Raw genomic sequence first — 14961 nt, 5'->3', positions numbered from 1 at the left:
GAGCTGAAAGGGAAGGACATGGGAAGGCTGGTGGCTGGCATGACTTACAACTAGATGAGGAATGTTAACAGAATACCAACCACCAAATTCCAGGTAGAACCAAAAATGTCAAAAGACTTTCACCTCAGCATACTTTAGCCTCAGAGAAACTAAGGTGCTAAGAATGTCAGCTTACTCTTCAGAAGCCTAACTTACCTTTATTCTACAAAGACTTTCACTCTATGAAGAGCATATCATAACTCATGGGAAATGTACTTTTCTACTAAATTCCAGGTAATCCTGAGATTTAGATGTTCAACACATATGTACAGCAGAGTACATTAGCTGTCTTCCTGAATATCTAACAAAGGCGCCAGTGGCAGCTACAGGGTGCTCTCCAGCTAACTCAGCTTGAGAAAGCATGGCTTGGATGTGCCCAAGGATTTAATTCCCATCTGGAAAAGCTCAATATAGTCTGTGCTGGGCCATAGCAGGAGCTCTTACCTCCACCTAGCGTACATCAATCCCAACTACTTGAATAATGTAACTAAAAAGCACATTCTCTGCTAATGGTAGAAGCAGCAACACTCCATAATTTTCAAGTGTAGGCTTAAAAAAAAAAATCCTTTCTCTGGGTCTGGTTATAAGGATAAATCTGAAAGATAGAGGTGGCTGAGTATTGGCTGAAAAAAAAAGGATAGGCTACTAACATACAGCATTAGAATGAGAACCAAAATAAGTTATTGAAATTATAAAGATTACAAGAAAACTGGGAAATAAACATGGGGCTATATGTTACCATTAACAATGCCTTTAAAATCTAAAGTGTAGCCAGGAAGAAGCAACCTCACAGGCAAGTGACAGGAGTAGTCATCTCTTTTGCACTGCCCAAGGTCACTCTTGGCCTTGAAGAATCAAAACAGAGCAAAGGTATAACTCAGAGGTATACCATTCAGTATGAAGTCAGGCTGCAATTCCCTGCATTTCCTTTCAAATGGAGCTGTACTGTTCAGACCTATCTTAGAGAAGCCTGTTCCATGAAGACAGAGAGCACAAGTCTTGTTGCTATAGGCCAAAGAGAGGGGCACTTGGACAAAGTACTAGTGGAGAGGGTCAAGTGAACAACTTATTTAATCCCTAAATTTGGCATGGAGTCACTGAACATAAACAAAGGACACTAGTAGAACCGACCACGAATGAGGAAAACAATGCTGAGGAACTGGGAGAAGGCTGTAATACCTCAATAGCAGCAGGGATAGTTGGGTAAGGATCAAGATCCAAGGCCACAGTCATTTGAGAAACATCTGAATAGAGTCCTACTCCACCATGTTCTAGGTAATGCTAATAATTCATCATTATCATCGGTACTAAATCACTAAAAAATGAGGCTGTTGCCCTAGTTGAAAGCACAATGAGCCACTATTTCTTGCCACCTCAGCATCCTAAGGTCTAGTGCTACCATTTGTTCAGTGCAGAACTACTTTCCAAAAACACTGAGAATGCAGATATGAGATGGATAAAGCCTGAGTTGATGCCTTTGACTTGTCCACATCCTTTAGGAAATCTCTCACTGCCCAGAGGTGTTTATTTTATCCTGGCTGCTTGTCATCGTAACGGATGGTCTGGTGCTGCTTGCCAAGTGCCTCTGGCATAGGTTGAGAAGATCATACCAAGAACACGCTGGTGTGCCACATGTCTTCTTCAGGGTATCAGATTTGCAGAGATAGCAGAAAGCAAGAAAAAGGTTGGAATGAGGGTGTACAAGGAAGATATGAAGGGGAGAGGAGCTACCACATACCAGTCCCAGGATAATCACTTTTGTAGTATACTGAAGCAGAGAGATGATCAATTCTCTACTCACTGGGATTCAATAAAAACAACAGATCCATTTAACCTGTGCACAGCCTTATAGGCATGAGGATAAGAAGAAAGCTGCTCTCCTATTTCTTTGTTGGAATGACAAAAACCGACAAATGCCACAGTGATATATGTCATAAAATGGGCTTTAATGTTCCCTCTTACAACATGGTATTACTGCTTACACTGGAACCAGCACACAGCTCCCAAGGTTGGTTTACTCTGAGGAATGAAGCGGGTATCCCCCCTGGCTGCAATGCAGCTGGAGCGGTCCCAGGCACTGAGCTCAGTATAAACTTCGGAGTCTAAATACCCACATCTCCTGTAGTTCACCAACTTTGGAGTTCTGGAACCGGCAGTGCAGATTCTGTGTATGCCAAGTAAACCAGACACTGTTCTGCCTCTTTGTACTAACTGCTCTCTACCCACCCCATACTCTGCCTCCGGTATTACTCTGTTTTGTGAGATACTAAGGAATGCTCTGCCTCTGCAGGGCCTAAATCTCCCATACTTGCGGTTTGAATCCTCTGTTCTGTTTTGTATTTGCTTTAAATATCTTGGAAGTGTGACCCACGCTAACATGACTTGCCCTGTCCAGGGAACTCTTGGAATTCACATCTCCCACGTTTCTTCCTAGCTGATGGCTCCCTACTACGCCCACCACAGTAGGGTGATTCCAAAGAACTGCATTTAGGAGTGAAGACAGGAGTCTGTCTTCCTTCTTTACCCAGTCAGTCCTTGTCTCGATCACTTTATCTCTTTAACATGCACATCTGCATGTACACAGAGCTCTGGAAGGATCCTCTTATCTGAAGGCTGTTGAAACATTTTCTGATTCATGGAATTATCCCTTTCATTGAGTGATGTTCAAACTGCAGACTGGTCTCTGCCTTCCCAGATGTCTTCCCGTTGCTTGGCTTCCAACCGCTTTCTCTCTGTAAATAAGAGCAGTGTTAACCATAGTTGTCTACTTCATATAACCAATGACTTTCCCTTAATCCAAATTACAAGGCAAACTTTAGTCATGAGACAAGTGGATATCCTGGTCTCTCTTACCTGATGACGAGAGTTAATTCCTTTAATTTCCTAAGTGCTTTGTAAGTGAAAATGATACTACTGTAAGTCATTACATTTATTACTATATAATAAAAAATATCTGAAGCTAATAGAAGTATATGGAATAAGTCAGAATCTAGTAGGGACTCAGATTCTAGTCTTGCTAATACATATTTAAATTCTACTTTTCAACTATGTTTAGTGCTTCAACACAATTGCCCATTATTCCCAGCTTACTGATCTTTACAAATATTTCAATAATTATCAAGGATATGTATTGATATTCTTCTATTTTGTTGCTTAAATGGAAATGGTAGCCCCTGGGCTTTAATCATATCTCCCCTCTACAACTTTATTGAAAAAATATTTCAGAGGCAAACCAAATTTCAATATTTTCAGAGTACTTCCAGGAGCCAGAAATCTTCTGGAATATACAATTACAATATGGAAAACTAAAACTATTTCTAAAAACAAAAAATATACAAATCTGGATAATTCATCTTCAATTTTTAATATAGAAGCTTGGTTCTCCATAACACTTTCACCAAGGTCTGAGAAAATATGGACCATACGACAGTCTGGTGACCCAAGCGCTCCCTTAGGTGCCACAATACCAGTTCCAATTGCATGGCTAGTCATTTATCTTGACACCATAAAATAGTGATAAGCCTACATCATAGATGGTAAGCCTAAATGCTTCCTTCTTACTGTTCCAAATTGATAATGCCTGTATAAGATTTAGCAAGTCATGAACCAGGGAGATTACAGAAATCGAGATGAATTTAGAATAAATACTTGCTATTCTGATGTATCTTTCCTCATCAGCAGAATCCCTTACAACATTCCTATACTGTATTTGGCTGTACTTTAAGGGCAAAGAAATTAGTTATGAAGCTGACTGGCACTTGGAAATGTGAGAAAAAGAAATTCACTGCTATTTGGGCACCATCTTGTGGCATTATCTGAATATAGCAGCAAAGTTACAAGAGGCAAAAAACAGTGGTCTGCAAATTGCAAAATGAAGGCTGGTAGAGTGCCCTGGAACTGAGGCAGGCTTGAACTGCACTGGGGTTCTCTAGGAGACAGCACAAAGGATAACTGGCTTGTCTAACGGATTCCAGAATTTCTTAGGAAGGCAGCATGGTCTTGATTCTTACAAACATGGAGAAGTTAGGAGGAGATCTAAAGGCAATGGATGAAAGCTATCAAAATCTGGTTCTACATCCCAAGGAAAAATGAAGAAACCAGAACAGTAAATTATTAGAACTCCAATTTTTCAATAAGGTGTGAAACTTAAATCATAAGAGTAATATGAGAAGAGATCCAAGAGCAGCAGAAAAATATAACAGGCCCATAACACACAATTCCAAAATCAAAACAATTCTGAAAACAAAGTTATTGCTTTCTTTAAAGCTTGGGGCCAAAATTAATCGATGGAGGCAAATCTAACTTGAAAGGATACAAAGCCATTTATGGTCTTTACATATCCCATTTAGTGTGAACGGTCACACACTGCTGCAGAAATATTAATGTGTCTGCTTTTGGTGTTATAAGACAGATACCATATTACCTTTCTAAAATCTGGAAAGTTCAGAATTCTGAACCTTTTTTTTTGGAGACGGAGTCTCGCTCTGTCACCCAGGGTGGAATGCAGTGGTGTGATCTTGGCTTACTGCAACCTCTGCCTCCCGGGTTCAAGCGATTCTCATGCCTTAGCCTCCTGAGTAGCTCTTGAGTAACAGGCACATGCCACCATGCCTGGCTAAATTTTTTGTATGTGTAGTAGAGACAGGGTTTCACCATGCTAGCCAGAATGGTCTTGAACTCCTAAGCTCAGGTAATCTGCCCACCTCGGCCTCCCAAAGTGTTGGGATGACAGGCGTGAACCACTGTGCCCGGCCTGAAACATTTCCTAACACTTTCTAATAAAAGTAAATAGATTCTAATGGTAAGCCATATGAAAAAACTAGTAAGAGTAGGAAGACAAATTGAGAAGCACAAAGAGATAGTGAAAATGTGAGGTGTAAATTTAGAAATACAAGAACATGAAGAGAATAGAGAAATGTAGGTCAGGATAGGAAATAATAATTTCTTTATTTTAAAGACGAGGAAACAGAAGCTCAGAGAGCTGAAATGACTTGTCTAAGGTTACACAGCCAGTGAAAGAACTGAATCTGGGACCCAGATCCTTAATTCTTCACCAGCACACTTTCTACTATCCTGACATCTGAAAATATCTACAAGGGAAAAAATATGAAAAAAATTGTATAAACAGAAAGACAAAGAAACATGTCCCTTTATGAAAGAGAAAGGAAAGCAGATAATAGCTGATAAACTGCATGAAACAAAGCTCCTAACTTGACCTCCAACAATTAAAAGAATAAAGAGAAAGCCCAACAGTAGACACGAGGGCAAGGAATTAAGAAAAAAGAAAACACAGCACAAAATGATTGACCTAAAACATTCACATCGGCTGGCCCTGAAAACTTTCATTCTCCAATATAATAAATCAATCAACAGAAATGACTATACTAAATGAGTTGCCTGCAATCACGGTGCAGTCAAGACTTTACATAAGAGAATGTAAAGCGTTGAAGACTGTAAAAAGGCCAGTTTGGTGTCAAGTTTTAAAAAAAGCAGAGAGAGAATGTAAATTAAAGACTTTCAAAATTTACTTCTAGATCTATGAAAAATAATCACAAAATCTACTGTAGCCACCTACAGAACAATAGACAACATGCTTTGTGAAAAACACGTCTGGTCAAACGAATCTCATTCCCTTCTTTTATAGAGTGACAGACGTAGTAGATCAAGGAGAAGTAATCTAAGTAACCTCTTAATTTTAGCAAAGTTTTAGATTTTAAGTTTACCAAATATTTATATAATCATAATATATGGAAAAATACAGTCTGAATCCCATAAGGGGGCATTTAACTCTAGAGAGTGGAATAATTATCAATGTATTAAGTGTTAACACAAGGAACCATGTACTATTTATTTTAGCAACAGCTGGTGACCTGGTCAGTTAGTTAGTCCTAGGTTAACATTTTCATCTCTGATCTAGACAAAGGTAGTAGGTTTATTAAACAGCAATTGACACCAAAAAATGAGTAAATGCTACATCACAGAAAAAAAGTCACATTAAAATGAAAAAAAAAAAAAATGTGGTTAGAAATGAACTTCAGACATCAGGGGAGAAAAGACACCAAGAAAATACCCTAAGACCTAGATTATGAATCAGCAATGCCGCACTGCCCTTTAAGGCAGAATAATGGAAAGTCTAAAAAAGGTTTTCAGAAGGTATCAACTGTGATTAAATTTATTACTATCTTATAGAGATGGTTTGAAGTTCTTTGTGATTTAATTAATCAAACTAGGTGAGCGGATTACTGTTTACTTACTTTGCCTTTGAGGCCTGTGACCCAAAAGATGGCCTTTCAGAACCAGCCAATTAACCACCTACCTTCAAGAATAAAATGAAAATAAATTAAAATAAAATTGTAGCAGGCTTTGAAAATGAGAAGATAACTTATTCTGAGAGGTAATGATATCTAAGTCCAGTTTTAGGTGGGAATCAAATATCTGGATGAGTGGAACACGGGAAAATTTTATATACATTCCTGAGTTTGGTCTTTATTTTGTTTTTTATTTTTTTGAGATGGAGTTTTGCTCTGTTGCCCAGGCTGGAGTGCAGTGGTGCAATCTCGGCTCACTGCAACCTCCGCCTCTCAGGTTCAAGCAATTCTCCTGCCTCAGCCTTCTGAGTAGCTGGGACTACAGGTGCGCGCCACCATGCCCGGCTAATTTTTCTATTTTTAGTAGAGACAGGGTTTCACCATGTTGGCCAGGCTGGACTCAAACTCCTGACCTCAGATGATCCGCCTGCCTTGGCATCCCAAAATGCTGGGATTACAGGAGTGAGCCACCATGCCTGGCCCTGAGTTTGGTCTTTAAAATGTGGTTTTAGGCTGGGCACAGTGGCTCAGGTCTGTAATTCCAGCACTTTGGGAGGCCGAGGGAGGAGATCACTTGAGTCCAAGAGTTTGACACTAGCCTAGGCAACACAGAGAGATCCCATCACTACAAAAAGGAAAAAATTAGCCGGCATGGTGGCACATGCCTGTAGTCCCAGCTACTCAGGAGGCTGAGGTGGAAGGATTCCTTATGCCTGGGACGTTGAGGCTGCAGAGAGCTGTGATCGTGCCACTGCACTCCAGCCTGGGTGACAAAGTGAGACCTTGTCTCAATAAATAAATAAATAATCAAAGTAGAGTGAAAAATATAGCAGAAAAGTACTTAAAACTCAAAAGCACAAATTCAAAATTCTTAATTAGGACGGTTTCACATTCTGGGTTTTATAAAGAAAAACACGGAGGACTTAGCATTCAGAGTAGAGTCAAGATTTACAAAGAAAAATTAGAGTAACCAATGTCATCCATGTATTTGGTCAATGAACATGTACTGAGTATCTTTTTATGTACCAAGCACTGTTGCCAGACAGCAGAGCTCTTCAAGCGGGAGAAAGAAAGGCTTGGAGATTATTATACCATATTATAACAGGATGATATATAGATTTCAATTCCCATGCTAATTCTGATCAATTGGCAATGGTCATGTCAAAACTCACCAAGAAAGAATGTCATGACTGATTTAACAATATCTGCCATTTGTAATGGATGGAGAGTAGCAGTATATAATACATATTTGTCATTACAAGCTCATATTATAATGAACATTAAATTCTTAACAGTCATATCAATAATCATATCCTGAATTTGTAAAGCACTTTTCCAAACATTTTTACATATGTTAACTTATTCTGTGCTCAAAAAATTCTCCATGATTAGGTAGGCTGAGGAGTACTTTCACTTTGCTGGAAACCAGGGGGCACAGAGAGGTATAACTGACTTGCCCATGGCCACACAGCTAGTTAATGGCAAAAGCTCTATTAGAGCCCAGATTTCCTCATTTCTAAATGATCTGCCCCTAATCTTTAGAGTTAAAGTTGTTAGAACAAAATGGTATGCAGATATTCTCTATTTCTACTAAGGAAAAAACAAGAGGACACTGGTTTAAACTATCATGCAGATTTAAGTTAGACCTAAGGAAGATTTTTCTGACAGTGAAAAGCTGCTAACCATTGGTACAGATAACAAAGCAGCTTGTCATATTTTGTTCCTGGAGACTTTAAAAAATGTTTTATGTAAGTATTTTTTTCTGGGAAAAAATGTCAATAACCCCAAAAGTCCTTTAAGAGGGATTACAGTATTACAGAAGAAGCATGGGTTTTAATCAGCGGTACCTAGATTCAGATGCCTTCTCTTTCAGTTTACCAGCTGGGTGACCTTAGGCCAGTTACTTAACTTCTCTGGGTCAGCTCTAAACTCAAGATGGTATCACTGGTCACAGAGTTATCATAATGCAATATCATCATAACCTGTAAGTTATGATGGAGCTTCCTTCCTGTCCTTTTAATCAACAAAAACCATTTATGGTTTTTCATCTTAAAATCTTCAGAACTGAAGTGAGAGGAAAAACAACTGCTTAAAATACCTAAAAGAGGAACATATTTTCTTCCCTACTCAAGGCAGATTATCTCTACTAGACTGTAAGGCTTAAGGAGAGGAACAAAATCTTGCCATCTTTCTAATTCTCCTAAACAGGGAACACCATGCTCTGCACAGGGCAGGTGCTCAGTGAATGCCAAATGGAGCTAACAGATGATTACAGGAATTTTAAAATAAAAAGAGTAATGACAAAAATATGCACTGAAATCTGTGCTGGATTCACCACATAATGATATTTCTATTATTACTAACAAAAACAACAGCAGCTAACACTTACCATATAACTCATTATAGGCCTATAGAAACAGGAGCAACAGAGTACCTATGGTTTTTTGAAGATGACTAAGTATCCTTCATAGATTAACTCGCTTGAGCTCTGTTTAAGGATGAGAAAACAGAGGCCTCCAGAAAGTAAGTAAGTTACTTACCTACTCTCTCAAGGTCACACAGACAGTAAATGGCAGACCTAAGATGTGGACCCAGGAAGTGAGATTCCAGAGTCTAATACCTAAAACAGTAAAGTTTCCACCGAAAAAAAATATTTAAAGCCTGGGCTCCATGCAGGCAAGCATATAAGTATCTGCCTAACACAGAAAGATGCCAGAAAGAGATACATCAGGAAATTTTCCAGATGCATTTCCTCAGATACAAAGAATGGTAGCACGCTGGAGCATAATAAAGAGTCCTCATAATCCATACAGCCTCAGCACCAATAGGTAGGAGGAACTTATCACAGTGGGTCTCTATTCACAAATAAAGGACTTCTTTAGAAAAGCAATAGGGTACCCGCTTAGTCAACAGAATCATTTTTAATTGCATCACTGAAATGTCTTTTGTATAGCCAGACATTTAAAACAAATACTTCAAGTGGAGCTGCATGCTGATGCACCTAGAGAAAGAAAAGGGAACACTCAAGATGATATCCACGCAAAACCACTGCTGCAGGATCTGTAGAGATACAGGTGATATACACCCACAGAGAAGCATGATAACATGGCAAAGGGAGTCATATCCCCTTTTATAGATATCACTGTTATCACACAGAAATCATTTTCTTCAGAGACAACCAATTAACAAAGGGTTAAGGACACTGTACATTCACCTTTAATCTAGTTGTTACTGCCATCTATAAAACCCAAGGAATCCGGTTATGTTTCTATAGTCTGTAGGAGGCCTTTGAGTAAACAATGATTGGAAAACATCAAAACTGCCTTATTATAATCATTAAGGTTTCAAAAATTAGTTGGGTTCAACTCTGAAACTCTAGCACCTGCCATGACACACTCTGTCACTGGTTATCTGGCCAGTGCAGCTGAGAGTCCGCAAGCTGCCTGCTATCACCAAAGCAGAGAGGACAGGAAGTATTAATGGCCTTGTTAGACCAGCAATAAACAAGGAGTTTGAAACTTCAATTTGTTTAATGGAAAAACGAAGTTACTTTTCGGTAAGTGGAATTTTCAGAATAAATTGCCTTCACAGATTCCAGGGATTGTGGGCTAAGGCAATGAGACTGTCTAAAGCCTGAAGGTTGATAAAAAGTACTTAAGTGCCACGCCAGAGTCCCAAGCCTTTACATACAATTCAACAGCCTGTAGAAGAGAGAGAGAGAAATTTTAACTTCAACTCCAAACTATAAGAAAGAAAAGCTCTGCTTGTGGATCAGGGGAAATATTTTTCTGAGAACTCTTGGATACTGGAAAATAATCAGAAGACAGGTAAATCTAGATGTACTCTAATGGAGCCACTCAGGACTGTCTTAAAAAGACAAAAATACCTCCTACAGTTGTTATCATGAATGTCAGTTGCTGGCTTTTCCTAAATTTGTCTTCTACCTCAGATCTAAACCATTTGATAACATTAGGGCAATATCATGGCAATCGTGGCCCAGTAAAACCATAGCAAATGTTTTCTGCCTAGGACACTACCTGTTTTCACAGGAAATTTTTTCTCAGAGAAAAACTGTAGGAAAAGCCATGGATGAGCTGAGAAGACCAAACCTATCTCTTGGAGAACAACAGTAGGAGCGTGGATTAGAATGTCTTGGTGTGTGAAACAGGCAGACAAATCCTGAAACGTCTTCTCCTGGACGTAAGGCACAAAAATTTCTATACACTTAGGAGGCTTCTAGGAAACAGAACTGACAAAAATGGAATGGGCTTCATTCATTTTTTTTTTTTTTTTTAAACACATGCCTTACAGTGAGCTCTAAAGGGCCTAGAGAAGAACACCATCCTTTCAGCTCACCTCTGGCTTCCTGCAGTTTCTTGAGCTCTGCTTCTCGTTCGGTTTTGCTCTGCTTGCTTCGAACCCCAAGGGCACTGATGACTAACCTTCTGGCTAGGGCTGCTGAAGTCTCAGGACGCTCCTTTGCTGGCTGGAGGAACTCTGAATGGAAGAAAGGAAGGGAGTAGGAGGGAGTCAAGAAGAGAGAGCACCCCAGCTTCAAGTGATTTAACTCAGTAATTAACACACAAAATAGACTAACAAGGGCTGCATCAGCAGTAGTTAATACAAGTCTGATAGATGATGATCAGAGGAAATTAACATGGCAAAGCACAAACAACCCTGGCTTCATTATCTGCATTAACACAGTATCTTACAGTGACTCTATCAGGCAGCTAAACACAGAGGTAAACTAGGTAGAGATGTCATCAGAAACTGGTTGCTGCATTGCCTGCAGTTAGTTCTCACACACTCCAAGTGGCTGCTCAGATACCATATTTCCAACATGGTCATTTCTCTTTTATTTATTTTTTCTTAAAAACACTTCTTTTAACACTAAAAATAAAAGTGGTATGTCTTTAGATGTCTGGATGCTATAAAACTTCTGGAAAGAACAATAATACCACCATCAGCAAGAAAAAAACCCAGAGATTATAGACTCACCAGCATAAGCTCTAGCTTTGGCCTTGGCTGCTCTTGTGGCCTGTGACAAGGGACGAATCTTCACCATGGTGTGTTTAATACCCAACGCATCACGAGCTGCAAAGAGGAATAAAAGGAAGCAGAAGACATGGGAGTGATGCAAAGGAAAAACTAGGGATAACTCTTAGTATTTCCTAGATGTTATGCTTTTTTTTCAAAGCAAGCAAAAGAGACAGATCTAAGGATCAACGTGGCAGTAATTATTTTAGATCAGGTATCAGCAAACTATGGCTCCGTGACCAAATCCAGCCAACCACCTGTTTTTATGTTTATTTACAAAGTAATTTTATTATTTTACTGAAGCAGAGCCATGCCCATTTGGTTTATATATTGTCTATGGCTGCTTTCTTGCTCCAACAGCAGAGTTAAGTCATGACAGAGACCTGATGCTCCACAAAGCCTAAAATATTGTATTTACTGTTTGGCCCTTTATAGAATAATTTTGCAGATCCATATTCTAGGTGGTTCAGATAAGAACTAACTTTCAATATCTCTATTTTCTTTGAATGCCTCTGCATCAGATCTATCATGAGGCCAATGATGTATGTAAAAAGGCCCAATCATATATTCAGAGAGTATGTATTATAATTTCTCACTAGATAGGTTAAAGGGCTAATTAAATTCACTTGTCTAGGATGGAAAAAAAAAAAAAATCACCAATATTGTAACAGTTAGCCCCATTGGATTCTTCAATCTCTACCTTAATCTCTTTACGTACTATCATGACAGACAGTTACGTATACAAATAACCTTGGAAGGTATTGACTCTATCTCTCCAAATACCACTGGATTAAGGTGAAAGGGGAGAATGGGTACCAAAGTACCTTACCTTAAAAAAACCACTAACTGCCCTATTACCTACACCGGCTGAATAAGATGCCAACTTGCTCAAATAGAAGGGAAATAGAAAAAGCAGCATGAGAAAATGAACAATAAGAAAGGAAGATTGAAAGCCACTGGGTGAATACCTGTAATTGGACTGGAGAATACTCCTAGGGCATGTGTATCATCCACCCATTTAATATCAAATCCTTTCTTTCTGCAACACAAAAAAACAATTTTATTTCCTAAAATAAAATTTACTTTTATGAAACATCTCACAAATAGAATCTCATAAAGCATTTCACAAGATAGAAACACTCAACGAGTGCACAGGTGAAATGGGGATAATGACACAAAAAACAGCTTGGAGGACAGAAGCAGCCATTGAATTTTAAAAGCAATAATACCATCATAAAGAAGTACCCAGGAGTATTTTACGTTCTCAGCCATTTTAAAGACATCAACTAATGAATCCTCACAAGTCCCTTGGGGATGGAAAGTATCTAATGCACGATTTACAAGAGATGTTCTTATGGGCAGGGAATGAGAAGAAATGGAAAGAGGAAGCAGAGGAGGGGCAGAATATAAGAGGAGTAGGTAGGAAGGGAAGGTCACCTGGATTTAATGCAAATGGAAACTCTGTCCTTAAAGACAGAGACAGAAAGAGAAGAGAATGGGGTAGGGGAGATTATACTGCAAGATGTCATTCCATTTTTTTTAAAAAGTCAAGTAATGGGGAAAAAAGGGGGCAACTATAATCAGAGAGGCTGATCTATTCTTCACTTGTTGCAGAAGGGAGGTTAAAAAAATAAGAAAAAATTGGAAAGAATTATGTGGCAAAGTTAGAAAAATTCAGATGAAAGAAATCATGATAAGAGAAATATCAGACCAGATTAGAAAGCATCAAAAGAATGAACATTTAAGTACTAGAAAAACACTTTTATTTTGGAGAAGAGCTACCTAGTGAGCACAAGGAATGTCAGGATGATGACATAACAGTTATATTTTTCAGCTAAGAGCTTAAAAATCCTCATGGACTCAGGGTTCTGCCACCTTGAGACCTTGGGCAAGTTTAACCTCTCTTGAAGCTAGTTCGGCTCATCTGTAAAAATGAGCAAAGTATGTTCCCCACAGAGTTGTTGTGAAAATGGAAATGAGATCATCCATGACAAGGCAAAGAAGATGGTGTTGAGCACTTCATGAGCATCTAATAAATTAATGGTGTTCATTACTTTTATTATTAATAGCAATGTTCATCAATATTAAGATTTTCATTTTTATAAATCACAGATGGGTTCCAGAGGGCCTTTTATACTTCAAAATTTCATAATCCTTTAAAATTTTTCTCTTTGGGGAATGTTTTTGAATTTGATAGAAACATGGTCTTGCAGGTGAGACTGTCAAGAAACAAAGCAAAGGGAAGTAAATAGTTTGTAAGAGTTAACTGATCTTCAGGAAATTCTAGACATCAATAAAATGATCCTTAGTTTTAAGAATCATCATTATTTATGACAGTCTAAGGTAGTTCTAACAGGATTTGATCCCTCTGACTGCTTTTAAAAAATCTATTATGAATTTTATGTTGAACAGGTTCTGATACTAGATTTTAACCTAATTCTAATAAGTAAGACTGACCTACACACTATACATTTAAAGTTTATGGCAGAGATTAACTGTCATCCAGGATCCATTCACTCTTTCTTTCTGTTATAGAACTGATGCTCCCCCGCGAATTAAGTTTAACTGATTAAACAAGTACATGGCTGCTAGTTTTGCCTGTTCTAGAACTTCATATGAAAACAGAACACTTGTTTTTATAAATAAAGTTTTAGTTTACAGCCATGCTCATTTATGTATTGTTTTTGCTTGCTTCTGTTTAACAATGGCAGAGTTGTCTAAAATATTTACTCATCCTTTAAGAAAAAGTTAAGGGCTATACCCTGACTTATATAGAATCTTACACATTCAAGGTGAATTTTAAATTTAAATTTGTTATATCACACTACAGACCTGGTTCATTTTAAATATCAGGACTGAAACATTAAAGTATAATTCTTCTTGGTACTGACTTTCTTCCAGACCCTGAAAATCTTCTTAATAACCTTCTATCTGGATTATCATCTCTTTATTCCCGAAGCTTATTTTTTTCTTATAAGCTAAATATACAGAGGTATATCTAACTCTTTTAACTTCTTCTATATAAGTATCAGCCATACTTATACACATACCAAGGGTTAGTACAAGTGTTCTCAAACCCGCATATATCAGTGTGAGTTGATATTTTCACCATGGAATTAAATAAAATTAAACCAATGAAACAGGAGCAGAACGTAAAAAAGGAGTTATTTTGTCTATAAAAACTTAGTTGAGGCCAGGCGTGGTAACTCACACTTGTAATCCCAGCACTTTGGGAGGCTGAAGTAGGCAGATGGCTTAAGTGCAGGAGTTTGAGACTAACTTGGGCAACATGGTGAAACCCTGTCTCTACAAAAAAAATACAAAAATTAGCCAGGCATGGTGACACACACCTGTGGTCCCAGCTACTTGTGAGGCTCAGCTGGGAGGATTGCTTGAGCCCAGGAAGTCGAGGCTGCAGTGACCCCAAAAGAAGGCAAGAAAGAAAAAGATGGGACAAGTAAACACATAAAGATGGCAGGCAATCTGACAATACATCCAAATATATCAACAATTACACTATATATAAATGGACTAAATGCACCATGAAGTCATCACTGATGACCGTCTTCTTAAATGC

At 38.4% G+C, this 14961-nt stretch overlaps 1 protein-coding gene across 27 annotated transcripts in view; it reads right to left on the bottom strand.

Moving 5' to 3' along the window:
• Positions 1-1964: 1964 nt before the first annotated feature.
• The window catches only part of R3HCC1L (R3H domain and coiled-coil containing 1 like), a 107162-nt gene continuing 94165 nt past the window's right edge, over positions 1965-14961 (bottom strand). For 25 of the 27 annotated variants that reach the window (XM_009245689.4, XM_054521726.2, XM_054521718.2 and 22 more), the window contains 4 exons: positions 12353-12423; positions 11346-11441; positions 10704-10844; positions 1965-2771 (listed from right to left, as the gene is read on the bottom strand). In XM_009245689.4, the coding sequence (XP_009243964.2) occupies positions 2704-2771; positions 10704-10844; positions 11346-11441; positions 12353-12423 (376 nt within the window). In that variant the 3' untranslated portion in view covers positions 1965-2703. 27 annotated transcript variants of the gene reach the window in all.

The sequence above is a fragment of the Pongo abelii genome, chromosome 8, assembly GCF_028885655.2.
Source record: "Pongo abelii isolate AG06213 chromosome 8, NHGRI_mPonAbe1-v2.0_pri, whole genome shotgun sequence".
In the NCBI taxonomy this organism is placed as follows: Eukaryota; Metazoa; Chordata; class Mammalia; order Primates; family Hominidae; genus Pongo; species Pongo abelii.
The sequence above is the reverse complement of the archived record's forward strand: the minus strand, read 5'-3'. Positions and strand labels throughout refer to the sequence as shown.